General features: G+C 33.4%; 1 protein-coding gene across 1 annotated transcript in view; it reads left to right on the plus strand.

The window, feature by feature from the left end:
* Positions 1–15,427, plus strand: part of LOC139524903 (cleavage and polyadenylation specificity factor subunit 5-like) — a 30,215-nt gene extending 14,788 nt beyond the window's left edge. Inside the window, exon 7 of the mRNA XM_071320063.1 lies at positions 15,052–15,427. Within this exon, the coding sequence (XP_071176164.1) occupies positions 15,052–15,073 (22 nt within the window). The 3' untranslated portion in view covers positions 15,074–15,427. The remainder of the gene's footprint in view (positions 1–15,051) is intronic.
* The last annotated feature ends 898 nt before the right edge of the window (positions 15,428–16,325 follow it).

Genomic DNA, 16,325 nt, shown 5'->3' on the forward strand with positions numbered 1-16,325 from the left:
AATGGAGAGTGTTTAGCCCTGTACCTTCAGTTCCATGGAGATTGTTTAGCCCTGTACCTTCAGTTCCATGGAGATTGTTTAGCCCTGTACCTTCATTTCCATGGAGATTGTTTAGCCCTGTACCTTCATTTCCATGGAGATTGTTAAGCCCTGTACCTTCATTTCCATGGAGATTGTTAAGCCCTGTACCTTCAGTTCCATGGAGATTGTTAAGCCCTGTACCTTCAGTTCCATGGAGATTGTTTAGCCCTGTACCTTCAGTTCCATGGAGATTGTTTAGCCCTGTACCTTCAGTTCCATGGAGATTGTTTAGCCCTGTACCTTCATTTCCATGGAGATTGTTTAGCCCTGTACCTTCAGTTCCATGGAGATTGTTTAGCCCTGTACCTTCATTTCCATGGAGATTGTTTAGCCCTGTACCTTCATTTCCATGGAGATTGTTTAGCCCTGTACCTTCAGTTCCATGGAGAGTGTTTAGCCCTGTACCTTCAGTTCCATGGAGAGTGTTTAGCCCTGTACCTTCAGTTCCATGGAGATTGTTTAGCCCTGTACCTTCATTTCCATGGAGATTGTTTAGCCCTGTACCTTCAGTTCCATGGAGATTGTTTAGCCCTGTACCTTCATTTCCATGGAGATTGTTTAGCCCTGTACCTTCAGTTCCATGGAGATTGTTAAGCCCTGTACCTTCAGTTCCATGGAGATTGTTTAGCCCTGTACCTTCATTTCCATGGAGATTGTTTAGCCCTGTACCTTCATTTCCATGGAGATTGTTTAGCCCTGTACCTTCATTTCCATGGAGAGTGTTTAGCCCTGTACCTTCATTTCCATGGAGAGTGTTTAGCCCTGTACCTTCAGTTCCATGGAGATTGTTTAGCCCTGTACCTTCAGTTCCATGGAGATTGTTAAGCCCTGTACCTTCAGTTCCATGGAGATTGTTTAGCCCTGTACCTTCATTTCCATGGAGATTGTTTAGCCCTGTACCTTCAGTTCCATGGAGATTGTTAAGCCCTGTACCTTCATTTCCATGGAGATTGTTTAGCCCTGTACCTTCAGTTCCATGGAGATTGTTTAGCCCTGTACCTTCAGTTCCATGGAGATTGTTTAGCCCTATACCTTCATTTCCATGGAGATTGTTTAGCCCTGTACCTTCATTTCCATGGAGATTGTTTAGCCCTGTACCTTCAGTTCCATGGAGATTGTTAAGCCCTGTACCTTCATTTCCATGGAGATTGTTAAGCCCTGTACCTTCAGTTCCATGGAGATTGTTAAGCCCTGTACCTTCAGTTCCATGGAGATTGTTAAGCCCTGTACCTTCATTTCCATAGAGATTGTTTAGCCCTGTACCTTCAGTTCCATGGAGATTGTTTAGCCCTGTACCTTCATTTCCATGGAGATTGTTTAGCCCTGTACCTTCAGTTCCATGGAGATTGTTAAGCCCTGTACCTTCATTTCCATAGAGATTGTTTAGCCCTGTACCTTCATTTCCATGGAGATTGTTTAGCCCTGTACCTTCATTTCCATGGAGATTGTTTAGCCCTGTACCTTCATTTCCATGGAGATTGTTAAGCCCTGTACCTTCATTTCCATAGAGATTGTTTAGCCCTGTACCTTCAGTTCCATGGAGATTGTTTAGCCCTGTTCCTTCAGTTCTATAGAGATTGTTAAGCCCTGTACCTTCATTTCCATGGAGATTGTTTAGCCCTGTACCTTCAGTTCCATGGAGATTGTTTAGCCCTGTACCTTCATTTCCATGGAGATTGTTTAGCCCTGTACCTTCAGTTCCATGGAGATTGTTTAGCCCTGTACCTTCATTTCCATGGAGATTGTTTAGCCCTGTACCTTCATTTCCATGGAGATTGTTTAGCCCTGTACCTTCATTTCCATGGAGATTGTTTAGCCCTGTACCTTCATTTCCATGGAGATTGTTAAGCCCTGTACCTTCATTTCCATGGAGATTGTTTAGCCCTGTACCTTCAGTTCCATGGAGATTGTTTAGCCCTGTACCTTCATTTCCATGGAGATTGTTTAGCCCTGTACCTTCAGTTCCATGGAGATTGTTTAGCCCTGTACCTTCAGTTCCATGGAGATTGTTTAGCCCTGTACCTTCATTTCCATGGAGATTGTTTAGCCCTGTACCTTCATTTCCATGGAGATTGTTTAGCCCTGTACCTTCATTTCCATGGAGATTGTTTAGCCCTATACCTTCATTTCCATGGAGATTGTTAAGCCCTGTACCTTCAGTTCCATGGAGATTGTTAAGCCCTGTACCTTCATTTCCATGGAGATTGTTAAGCCCTGTACCTTCAGTTCCATGGAGATTGTTAAGCCCTGTACCTTCAGTTCCATGGAGATTGTTAAGCCCTGTACCTTCATTTCCATGGAGATTGTTAAGCCCTGTACCTTCAGTTCCATGGAGATTGTTAAGCCCTGTACCTTCATTTCCATGGAGATTGTTTAGCCCTGTACCTTCATTTCCATGGAGATTGTTTAGCCCTGTACCTTCATTTCCATGGAGATTGTTTAGCCCTGTACCTTCATTTCCATGGAGATTGTTTAGCCCTATACCTTCATTTCCATGGAGATTGTTAAGCCCTGTACCTTCAGTTCCATGGAGATTGTTAAGCCCTGTACCTTCAGTTCCATGGAGATTGTTAAGCCCTGTACCTTCATTTCCATGGAGATTGTTTAGCCCTGTACCTTCAGTTCCATGGAGATTGTTTAGCCCTGTACCTTCAGTTCCATGGAGATTGTTTAGCCCTGTACCTTCATTTCCATGGAGATTGTTTAGCCCTGTACCTTCATTTCCATGGAGATTGTTTAGCCCTGTACCTTCAGTTCCATGGAGATTGTTAAGCCCTGTACCTTCAGTTCCATGGAGATTGTTTAGCCCTGTACCTTCATTTCCATGGAGATTGTTTAGCCCTGTACCTTCAGTTCCATGGAGATTGTTTAGCCCTGTACCTTCAGTTCCATGGAGATTGTTTAGCCCTGTACCTTCAGTTCCATGGAGATTGTTTAGCCCTGTACCTTCAGTTCCATGGAGATTGTTTAGCCCTGTACCTTCATTTCCATGGAGATTGTTTAGCCCTGTACCTTCAGTTCCATGGAGATTGTTTAGCCCTGTACCTTCAGTTCCATGGAGATTGTTTAGCCCTGTACCTTCAGTTCCATGGAGATTGTTTAGCCCTGTACCTTCAGTTATGGTTCATTGACTTTGAATATTTACAGGACAAACATATTATAGTATTGCTATTTTAATTTCAACATCTGCATTATCAAAATTACTAAATAGATGAGACATATCTCTTTGTTTACAGTTTATTTTATATTGAGGAATTTTTAAAAGATGTTAGGTATATGCCAATAGGATAGCAATGCACAGAAGTACTGACCAGTAATAAAACTTAGTATATATGTGTAAAAACAATAAGATAACTAGAAATAAAAGCTTAAGGCCGAGCGTATATATGTGTAAAAACAATAAGATTACTAGAAATAAAAGCTTAAGGCCGAGTGAATCTCTTGCTTTCCATATGTAATGTCATTTCTTTTAAGTTATAAATGGAGAAGCATACAGTATGATTTGATGTATATTGTTTAAATCAATGTGAAAACATAAGCATGTTGAATGTCTTACTGAGATTGGAATGAATAATTGCAATAAAAAGGCTATACCTGAAATGTTTTTTTTTAGTGCAGATTATAACTTTGTTACTTTTATAATTGAGAATGGGAAAAGGGAATGTATCGGAGAGACTACAACCCTACCAAAAGCCACCAAAGGGTCTTTAATACAGCAAGAAAATCCTGCATCTGGAGGCGGGCTACAGCTGGGCCCTAAACAACAATGTGTACTAGTTCAGCAAAAAATGAACGTCACACTAAACTCTGAAACATATAAGTGAACCAAAATACTTTTTCTGCATCTTGATAAATTCCTAGGCATTTATTGTGCAGTATTCTGTCGTGACAGGTTTCATTAGTTTTGACAAGTAGTGTAGCTTGATAAATATTTAAGGTTAGGATTTATGTAAGGGCTAAATATTTTACTGAATAGTTGTATTTCACAAAGAAAACAAATCGTTGTATGTGTTATTTGAATAATCCTTGTAAACCAAAAGTTGGAAACTAGATTCATAAAAAAAATGTTTAGCATTAAAACTGAAAGGGTGTTCACTTAATAGATCAGCCATAAATATCTTGGTGTGAGCCAAGGCTCCATGTTGAAGACGTATCATGACCTATAATGGTTTACTAACAAAATTGTGACTTGGATGGAGAGTTGTCTCATTGGCACTCATACCACATATTCCTATATCTATAAAATGATAAATATCATGGCTCTACTTTCAGATTTGTAATTGCGACATATGTTTCAGAAAATTTAAAATAAATAGGTATCTTGCACTGGAAATCAAAATAGTATAATTGTACAAAAAGGCATAAGAAAGTTTGAGTTATATTCTGTTTTGTAAAATAACACTCTTTCAAAAGTTCTTTTTAGAGAATATAAATAACATATATATATAAAAAAAAATGAAAAAATATACATAACATGAAAACAGATAGCTTGCAGGTAAAGGATTTTAGCAGCAAATAAGAATCAATATTAATGACCAAAATTAAATTTGAAAAAACACAACTGAAAATTGAATTAGAAATACTACAGTAACTGCAATATGCTTTTCGTGCAATTCCAAAACTAGACTGAGAGTAGTTTCATTGTAATTAGTTTTATTTTCATTTAAATAATAGAGAAGCAAAAAATAAAATCCCAAGTTATTATTCATAATACGAATTTTTCAAATTTAATTTTGATTATTATTATTGATTCCTCATTTCATCTTATTAAGAAAATGATTTTGTTTAGCGTTGGAAGAATTGTTGAGGAAGTTTCCTTTGTTATGTTGTATTGTTGTGATTTGACTCGAGACATTAAGGCGTTAATTTTGTCTGACACATAAAAGACTGGGATTAAAACAATGACATGTTTTTTATAGAAGTTTCTTGAAGAAAATTTGAAGACAGCCTCATTTGCATACAATGACAAAGATGACACTTGTGTATTCAATGAGTCACTTGTTCCCCATCTGGCTCAAAGTCCAGCTTCATAAACAAATTTCCTCCCGTCGCGTCTCAATTTGACGTAATAATTAATCCTTTTTTAGACTTTATCCATTTAAGTCGTCAAATTGGTAATGGGTCGGCATTGGACAACAGAAATTAATTGCATTTTTAGGTTATGACAAAATGTGATAATTGGTATGGAGAGAAAAGTTATCAAATAAAAACATTCCTATGAGGGGGAAAAGATGATTTAAGTCAAATTGAAACAGGACGCATTGCGTAGTTTAACTTTAATTACAAAATTAATGACTGGATTTTCCAGAGTAATTATATTTCATATATTATTGTTGAATGTTCTTGCTTTTTGTTTTTTTTCTATATGAAATTTTCTTTAGACAATTAATTTTTTTTCAGAATGAAGATTAAATATGAAAACATAAGTTTTAGAACATAAAATCAAATTTTCTATTTCAAGAATCTCAAGTTATTGGAATAAAAACATATTGATGTGGATTCAGTTATTTTCGTGGGCACCAATTATTCGTTGATGAAGGAAAACTTGCATGTTCGTGGACTTTTAATTTCGTGGTTTTGCCGACGTCTATATACAAGTCTTTAGAAAATGTGTCATTTGTTGAACATTTAATTTCATGGTTCACATATACCCATGAAATCCCGGAAAGTTGGTATCCAACGAATAATAATGAATCCAACTTAGATAAAAGATATATACTTAATGAATAAATATTGGGTCAGTTACTGTAATAGAATTATAGAGTTGATCTGTATAGTTACTCAATGACAAGTGAAAACAAAAAAGTTTTGAAATTTGCTAAAATGATGTCATATTGGGCTAAAAAATATTTTCATTCCTTATTTTCCATATCGGTGTATTTTACACTTTATGATTATAAGGTGGACATGTCTTTGTAACCAAGGTCCTTTTTCAAATATAACAATCAAAAGTTCAATTAGCTGAAATTTAAAAGAAAATTTCAGGACCAAATTGCAATGCTTGTTTTTTTTTAATGTTTACATCTGTAGAAATGAAAACAATTCAACACAAAAATAAACCTATAATTAATATTCATCTAGACTTCACAATAATATTTTAAAAAGGAATGGTGGTTTGATATAAATTCATAAAAAAAAAATAATTCCTAAGTTCCTATAAGTTCTATATCCTGGTCCTGTAACAACATTTTATAAAGTACAGTAGGATAGTAAGTAGGTCGTTACTGTGCCTACATGCAACTCCAAACACTCTAAAGTAATATATTATATTCTTAGGGATGTATATCTTCCCTTTGTTAGGACTATACTTAAAGATTTATACCATGTTACTAAACCTTCATTAGCCATATACAATGTTACATCAGGGTTACAATAACATCACAATTGAACCATAGATCTAAATTTCTTACTACATAAGATTTTACACTTTATGGTGAAATCCAACATGTTTTAGTGGAGAATTCAGCAGGTTGGATGTCAGTCAAAGATTTATACCTCATTTAAATTTTAATCATTTATTGTTCTCAGTAGGACATAAACCATTAAAATTGAAAATTCATCACCTGATTGTGCAAAAAAGAAGATGCTACATGTCTTGTTAACAGGGATTAATGTACAAAACTCCGCCAAAAAAATGACCAGATTTATTGATTTGGAAAAGTTAAATGTGAAAAGGCTTGGATTGATAATGATAAATTATTAACTTTTACAGTTACAATTTGGCATTGCCATTAAAGTAAAAGACAATCAGGTATCTATCTTAATTAGTGCAGATACAAGTGGCGTTGATTTCAAATTAACCCGTCCCAGAATCTATCATTTGTCAATTATCTCCCCTTATGGAATCTATAGATCAAATAGGTTGTAAAATATCTGCGTGTTCATATAAACATTCAGGAGTTTGTGTATCTTATTTGAATTTCCTCATTAAAGGGTTTCTGTTTTTCGAGAAAACTATTGGAAGGGGTCTATTTATTTATTTATGCAAAGGTTATAGATATCAGACACAGTTGACAGATTTTATCCAGAGCCAAATCTGTATAGTGCCATACAGATGCAAGATTTTGTTTTATGATGTTCTCAATATCAAACACCTTAACAAATACAATACCTCTAGCACAGGTATGGTGATGATAACATTGGTGTCAATTATTGACAGAAAGTGAGAATAATTGGTCTATTATACAGAACAATGGGCCAAAATATAAAGAATATATAGAATGAGGTGCTAAAATGTAATGAATAGAGAATAATGAGAAAAAAATATAAAGAAGAGAGAAAATTGCCCTGAAAATTAAAGAAAAAATAAATGAAGGGGCCCTCATTTATAGACCCTCAAATAGGGATTGAAATGTAAAATGACTTGCTATTATCTTTATAAATGTCATACTTTGATACGGATGTATCTTTAATACTTTAAAACATCAATATCAATTAAACTTGTTAAATACTTGTTTTTCAATTTACATATTAAATGAAATCATTTAACTTTGAAATATGAATATCTCAACATAAAATTGAACATTGCATCAAAAAGAAAAATCATAATTTTATGAGAAAAAAGCCATAAATTGTGTAAATTATTTGTCATTGTATAAAAAGTGTAAAAAAATTTGAACATCAGACATCTGGAAAAATGATTTGAATGTGTGATTCCATCTCATGATAATATAGCTCTAAAGTAGTTTTGTCAATTTAAATCAAATTCCTTACCAAATATTCATCAACAAGGAACAAAGAGATACCAGTCTCATATTACCATAAAGCATTAAGATTTAATAACCAAATAATGAAGAAATTTTGAGAAAACTGTGAATCTCTACCACTTGGAACTAACATTCTGTTATTTAATCGTTAATATTAAAGAGTTATACATTTATTTGGCTTGAAGAAACCCCTGGGCAACAGATTCCAACGTTCAATTATAACAAGGGAGCGTGTTCCTCTCATGCATTATAACAAAATCTCATAACGTCAGACAAATTATAAAAGCCAAATTTCTATTGTATGGTAATATAGCAGCTTTTTTTTGTATGGGTCTTTTGACGTCTTAAAGAAGTGTAATCCGGGTGAATCACGCCCTTGAATCATGGATTTTAATTGTTTGATCAGTCTGAAAAGAATTTTTTCTTCAGAATACACACTTCCATTGTTCTTAGAAGAATGGACTGTTACAGACGATTTCAGTGAAAGTTATAATTATGATAAGAGGGGTGGTGATGTAGAAATATCAGATTAAGGTTTATCACATCACGGCAGACAAAGAACACATCCAATCGTCTGTTGGTGGTATTGTCACATTTTTTTTTAGAGATTAGTTTCAGAAGCTTTTAAAACGAAAAGACAAAATAGGAAAAGAGAACTTATGTCATTATTTTGTTACATTTCCTTGCATGTCTATGCATTAATTACAAATTACAGAAGATGTTATTCTGAAAATAAGGAAGTGAACAAACAAGACACTATTGATTGAGACAGTCTTATTTATTTTGTTAATTGAGGAAATTTTTTGGCCAAAAAAGGCCTTTTTCTTTATTTTCAACGATTCTAATCATTTAAAAAAGATAACCTAAACAAAAGCAGTTATTATGAAATTTATGAAAAACTTGCAGAAAACAAACCAACTGGCATTGTCTTGTAGAAACATAAAAGCAATTATCAAGATTGACTGTTGCTTCCCTTTATGGTTGACCACGTGGATGACCATTGCTGACCATTGTTGTGGTCAGTACAACAGTTGGTCAGACTGCTTGACCAGTTCACTGTAAGGAGTCTGGACACTTCAATCATACATCTATTAATATTTCATTGATCAAATGAAGTTTATGATTTAATCCTCATATTTGGTGTTTGGTTGAAGAGTTCAAATGAAAAATAATTTTATCAAAAACAATAAGTTAATTTAGAAAAGGTATATCTGGATTTTTCATAGTTTGTGATAGATAAAATTAATGTTCAACATTTAAAAAAAAAAAATTGGCATAAAAAGAATTTCAAGATGTTTTACCTAGAGTATTTTTAAGATATGATTCTTTAAAAGTCTTGAAAAATACAGGTGTTGAAAAGCAAAACCCATATTAATTACAAGGTGTATGAAATTTTGGAGGATAAGATACTTTTTTATGTTAGAATTATATAGCAAAGACACAAAAAAATGTTTATGAAATGAAAGATTTTTATCAAATAATTTTTTCCTTTCCATCAAGTATTTTGCAATTTATAACCAATATAGGATATGATACATATATATCAGTGTGTTAGGTATTTCAATTTTAGATTTTCTGCAGTGAGTTTCTGTTAGTGGTTCATTTTGAATATCCAAACAAAAGAACTAGACTTTTTGACATGAACTTAATTGACCAAATTGGTGGTCATTTGAGGATACACCTGGCTGACCAGGTAGTATCTTACTGTACTGACCATTGGTCAATTGAGGCCACCTTTTATCCTAAAATAACCTGTCTGTGGTCAGTTTGTCCTAAAATAACCCTGGTCACTCAGGTCCAGTTAGCTCTGGACAATGGTCAACAGATGACCACCTGCTGAATATTAAAATGAAGGGTCAACTGGTCATTTGGCTATAGAAAGTGACCATTTGGTCAGAATTTTTATATTTATGGATTAATTTGATTGGTTTAAATATAATCAGTTGATGCAGAAAAGTTATTATCTTAATATGAAAATGCTGATTTTATTTAGAATATGATCGGAGTAATTAGAGATGTTACTAGTACCCACATCTGTTGTTAGATTGTTGGGATGACCAGTGGTGAACTTTGATATTTTATATCAAATTATTCTATCCTGCAGGAAATACTGTTTATAACTTTCTACCATATTATTTTTCATTGCGAATTGTTTATATAATGTGACATTCAAGTTTCTCTCAATCAAAATCTAATTTATTTTTAACTCTTATAAATTAAAAAGCAAATTTGTATTTTTCTTGCATGACAAAAACAAGTGGTCAGTCTGGTTTATTAGAAATTGATAAGAATGCATTTTCTTGTAGTATTTAAAAGTTTCTGGGCACTAAATGTTCCAATAATATAACAGTATGTTGACCTGTTTTCATGTTCCTGACATTGTTGGAGTTGTGTCTCATTGATATTTATATCACATCTTACTTTCATTTCTATGTGCAGATGCTAAAAGATGGACTAAAAAAGTCCAAAGAACTTTTATTATTTAATGACTGGTCCACTTTTCATGTTATTAAAATTTTCAGAAAAAAACTATTTCCTCAATATTTACACATGTTTCTTGTTCATTCTTGTGCTTAGAAGGTTCTCATTCCCCCCCCCCCCCCCTTTTTTAGCTCACCTGGCCCGAAGGGCCAAGTGAGCTTTTCCCATCACTTTGCGTCCGGCGTCCGTCGTCGTCCGTCGTCTGTCGTCCGTCGTCCGTCGTCGTTAACTTTTACAAAAATCTTCTCCTCTGAAACTACTGGGCCAAATTGAACCAAACTTGGCCACAATCATCATTAGGGTATCTAGTTTAAAAAATGTGTGGCGTGACCCGGTCAACCAACCAAGATGGCCGCCACGGCTAAAAATAGAACATAGGGGTAAAATGCAGTTTTTGGCTTATAACTCAAAAACCAAAGCATTTAGAGGAAATCTGACATGGGGTAAATATGTTTATCAGGTCAAGATCTATCTGCCCTGAAATTTTCAGATGAATCGGTCAACCCGTTGTTGGGTTGCTGCCCCTGAATTGGTCATTTTGAGGAAATTTTGCTGTTTTTGGTTATTATCTTGAATATTATTATAGATAGAGATAAACTGTAAACAGCAATAATGTTCGGCAAAGTTAGATTTACAAATAAGTCAACATGACCGAAATGGTCAGTTGACCCCTTTAGGAGTTATTGCCCTTTATAGTCAATTTTTAACCATTTTTCATAAATATAAGTTATCTTTTACAAAAATCTTCTCCTCTGAAACTACTGGGCCAAATTAATCCAAACTTGGCCACAATTATCTTTGGGGTATCTAGTTTAAAAAATGTGTGGCGTGACCCGGTCAACCAATCAAGATGGCCGCCACGGCTAAAAATAGAACATAGGGGTAATAGGTTTTTGGCTTATAACTCAAAAACCAAAGCATTTAGAGGAAATCTGATGTGGGGTAAAAATGTTTATCAGGTCAAGATCTATCTGCCCTGAAATTTTCAGATGAATCGGTCAACCTGTTGTTGGGTTGCTGCCCCTGAATTGGTAATTTTGAGGAAATTTTTGCCGTTTTTGGTTATTATCTTGAATATTATTATAGATAGAGATAAACTGTAAACAGGAATAATGTTCAGCAAAGTTAGATTTACAAATAAGTCAACATGACCAAAATGGTCAGTTGACCCCTTAAGGAGTTATTGCCCTTTATAGTCAATTTTTAACCATTTTTCATAAATCTAAGTAATCTTTTACAAAAATCTTCTCCTCTGAAACTAATGGGCCAAATTAATCCAAAGTTGGCCACAATTATCTTTGGGGTATCTAGTTTAAAAAATGTGTGGCGTGACCTGGTCAACCAACCAAGATGGCCGCCACGGCTAAAAATAGAACATAGGGGTAAAATGCAGTTTATGGCTTATAACTCAAAAACCAAAACATTTAGAGGAACTCTGACATGGAGTAAAAATGTTTGTCAGGTCAAGATCTATCTGCCCTGAAATTTTCAGATGAATCGGTCAACCTGTTGTTGGGTTGCTGCCCCTGAATTGGTTATTTTGAGGAAATTTTGCTGTTTTTGGTTATTATCTTGAATATTATTATAGATAGAGATCAACTGTAAACAGCAATAATGTTCATCAAAGTAAGATTTACAAATAAGTCAACATGACCGAAATGGTCAGTTGACCCCTTTAGGAGTTATTGCCCTTTATAGTCAATTTTTAACCATTTTTCGTAAATCTTAGTTATCTTTTACAAAAATCTTCTCCTCTGAAACTACTGGGCCAAATTAATTCAAACCTGGCCACAGTCATTTTTGAGGTACCTTGTTTGAAAAATGTGTCCGATGACCTGGCCATCCAACCAAGATGGCCACCACGGCTAAAAATAGAACAGGGGTAAAATGTAGTTTTTTGCCTATAACTCTGAAACCCAAATCATTTAGAGGAAAACTGACAAGGAGTTAAATTGTTAATCAAGTCAATATATATCTGCCCTGAAATATTCAAATGAATAGGACAACCGGTTATTGGGTTGCTGCCCTCCAATTGGTAATTTTTAAAGAAATTTTGCTGTTTTTGGTTATTATCTTGAATACTATTATAGATAGCGATAAACTGTAAACAGCGATAATGTTCATCAAAGTAGGATCTACAAATAAGTCCACATGACCTAAATGGTCAATTGACCCCTTAAGGAGTTATTGCCCTTTATAGTCAATTTTTAACAATTTTCATTAATTTGGTAAATTTATGTAAATTTTTTCCAAATATTTTTCTCTGTTACTAATGGGCAAAGTTCATTATAGATATAATTGTAAGAAGCAAGAATGTTCAGTAAAGTAAGAACTTCAAACACATCACCATCACCAAAATACAATTTTGTCATGAATCCATTTGTGTTCTTTGTTTAATATGCACATAGACCAAGGTGAGCGACACAGGCTCTTTAGAGTCTCTAGTTTTATATCTTAATCAGTGGAATAACAAACAGTCAATTTTATCTTGGGTCTTTTTTAAAGTCACTTTGGAAATAAGTTGATGTCAAAGTGTCTTTAGCATCTAGAACCAAAAATTAAATTGAAAGTAATTGTTTTCTGGAACCAGGGTTGTCTGAGGACATGTGCAGTTGGACAGATGAAAGGTTTTTTTAAGGGTTTATGGACAGATGGACAAATCTGTCAAATAAAAAAATTGTTGCGAATAATAGATAGAAACATGCAAAGATAAAAATGCTTAATGCTAGCTGTCACATTACAAACCCGCTATTTAAATCAGATAATATTTCTGCACAATAGAATCTAACATGTTTATTTGAATAGGAAGATCGCTGAATAAATATTGGTCTAAAGTGTTGATTTTATAAAAGAATAAATTAGATACAAATGGTCAAGTTCTATTGTTATACACTACAAAGAATTAGTCCTCTTCTTATTGTATGATTTAAAGTCATTTCTGTTGAATTTACTGATTAAAGAATTATTACTCTTTCTTCCATCAAATGATGATTTTTTGACATCGTTTATCTGCAGTTGATATCTATTGTAAAGAACACGTGCCTGTAATTTAAAAGCAACAATTCAATCATACAAAATCACAATTGGATAAATATAACTACCTTGTTATTTAAATGTAAATAAGACAAATCTAATTATTTATTAAAAATGATATTTTTATGATTTATTCTGACTTTTATGAAAATTAAAGAGATCAAGAGAAATCACATTCATAACTGAACCTTGTTTCAATAATATTTTTACCTCAAACACAAAGTATATGATATTTTTGAAATTGTAGAAAAAAGCAAAAACTAACAAAAAGTACCATATAAGTATTGGCTAATTTCAATCAAATCCATCCAAGTTTCCAGAAAAATAGGATCAGATTCAAAACATTTTTAAAATTTTTAAAAAACGTTTTGAAAAGTCCTGAAAAAGAATAGAAATTATAACGAAAAGAATATCTTAATACATAAAAAAGTAGTTTGCAGAGGCGAATTTAGGTTCCTTTTTGGGAAAATTTTTGGTTGCTTATATAGTGAATCACTGAAGCGTGACTGGAGCGGGCCCCTCTTAGGCCAGTCATTGGGCCCCCACTTATAAAAATTTCTGGATCCGCCACTAGTTTGAAACATAACGAAAAAGCTATTTGGCAATTCTCTATTATGAAATGTTTCTTATAATGCTGGAAGGAACAAACTTACAAAACTGCTTTATTGTGTGTTCAAGTTATATTAATACAGTCCCCCTCCCCCTCCCCCTCCCCCCTCCCGGAAAAAAATGCTATTAGAATTAAAGTATGGCAACCCTGTCCTCTTTAAAAAGAAGAATGAATAATAATAGCAATTTTATTATAAATAATTCATTTAAAATCTGCCTGATTTGGTAATTTTAACACATAACATTTAAAGCAACACATTTTGATTATGCGATAAGATCAGTTTACCCAATGGGTAACAGCATAGCTATGATTTTTATCAATGTAATGTTACACAATACATGAGGTGTTCAACAAATTGCTAGTTATTTTATATAGATACTATCTTATGCAAAAGATGAAAAAAAAGTTCTATTGTTGACCAGATGTTCGAGGCGGGGTTTTAATACACATTAGTTGATTCTTGTTGTATTTTATGTTTACGCTGGACGAAATTAAATTAATGGTAGTATTACCCTGTTACTATAATTATATTATCAAGATCTTTTGTCAAGTCTGGTCTTACAGGACGATGTTATAAATGATCACAGATTTGTTGCATGGAGAGTTAAAGGTTATAGGGGATCATTGTTGAACTAACGGTGTTGGAAATTTGTATTTTTATGTCTCAGCTTCTGGCTCTCCCCTGGGGATTTTACTTCTTTCGCAAATTATCCCCAAGATTTTGACGATTTTAATAAAGTAAGAGACATGGAGTTTGTCACTAAAATTAAACATTAACATAGAGATGAGAGGATTTAATTGGTTAGAATCAATAAACTGTGGGGGGACTTCCAGGCTGTGGGAAACTTTCTTTGTTTAGAAAATTATTATCTGAAGAAAAATTTGCCATAACTTGGTTCATGGAATAGGGTACAATTAGTTTAAATTGATGTGAAAGACTGTCGCTCAAGACATCCTTAATTAGGATTAATCATGCAAAAACGCCACAAAAAGCATGTTGACCATTTCATCTCAAACAAAGAAACTTGTAAAAGAATGAAAAGAATTATCTGTCATTGTTGTGTTTAGAGGAGATAGTGAAATTATTGCCATTGTCCATTTAAGACAACTTTATAAATTCTATATTTTATTTCTTTTCAGATTCAATTTCATCTATAATTAATAGAATTTGTTTGTTTGTCTAAAGAAGAGAGAATTTGGTGTTGTAAAAAGGCAGCTCACAGACAAGCTGATCTGTTTAGAGACAGGACTCTACTTTTTAATAAAAAAGACATGTTTTTCCATGATTTTATATAATAAGAAACCTATATGTAACATTTTAGGGTTAATCTTTATACTTGATTTTTCAAGTCAATAAAATATAGATAACTGTAATAATGAACATTTTTTAAACAATCAGATTTTCACCTTTTATCATGTCAATAGCTAACGGCTCAATTGTAAGAGCCATGAGATTAATGTGTATGATTTTGTAGTTTAAAAGTGCAAAATAAAAAGGGAAAATACAGCAATTTCATATATTTTAGTCATTTTCATTGATGCATTTGTAAGTCACCATCATCTGAAATCATTTTTTGTACATACATGTTTCAATAATGATGAAAATATCTGTTATCTTCATTTGTTAAAAGTGATTTGTTTTTTTATTGACCATCAAAAAGTAAATTCAGAAAAATACTGAAATTTCAAGGAAAATTCTAAACAGAAAGTCAGTAATCAAATTGGTAAAATCAAAAGCTCAAACATATCAAACATATGGATGACAACTGTCATATTCCTGACTGGGTACAGACATCAACTGTAAGTTAAATACAGTATAGTACCCATGTGCTCTTGATAGGATATTTTCACGCTTTGTACATGTAGCCCATGGAGTGAATTAAATATTTGCTCAAGTCATCTGACCTCACTGGTAATTTTACCACATTTCAATAACTATTTCAACTTCTAAAAGGAGGTGCTAACTCATCAATGTATCTTACTTGAGAAGGTTTTATTTTCACGGTGCAATGGTTGCTCAACCCATATCATTAGTGGAAACTGAGAAAACAGTCACAAAAGAGGGACGAAGGATACCAAAGGGACAGTCAAACTCATAAATCAAAAATAAACTGACAACGCCATGGCCAAAAATGAAAAAGACAAACAGACAACAATAGCACACACAACATAGAAAACTAAAGAATAAGCAACACGAACCCCATGTGATAGTTGCTCAAACAAATACCATTGGTGAAAATTGAGAAAACAGTCATTCTGTCAAATAATTTGAAAATTCGTACATCTAGGTTCTTGAAGCAGCCATCAACTTTTATCAACAAATGTTGGTCATTTAAAATTTAAGGAAGTCAATCTTTCATAACTGGGCTAAAATGAAGTAAAAAATGAAGGAAAAAAAATATCTTCATAAATTT

Source organism: Mytilus edulis, chromosome 5 (genome assembly GCF_963676685.1).
Source record: "Mytilus edulis chromosome 5, xbMytEdul2.2, whole genome shotgun sequence".
Taxonomy (NCBI): Eukaryota; Metazoa; Mollusca; class Bivalvia; order Mytilida; family Mytilidae; genus Mytilus; species Mytilus edulis.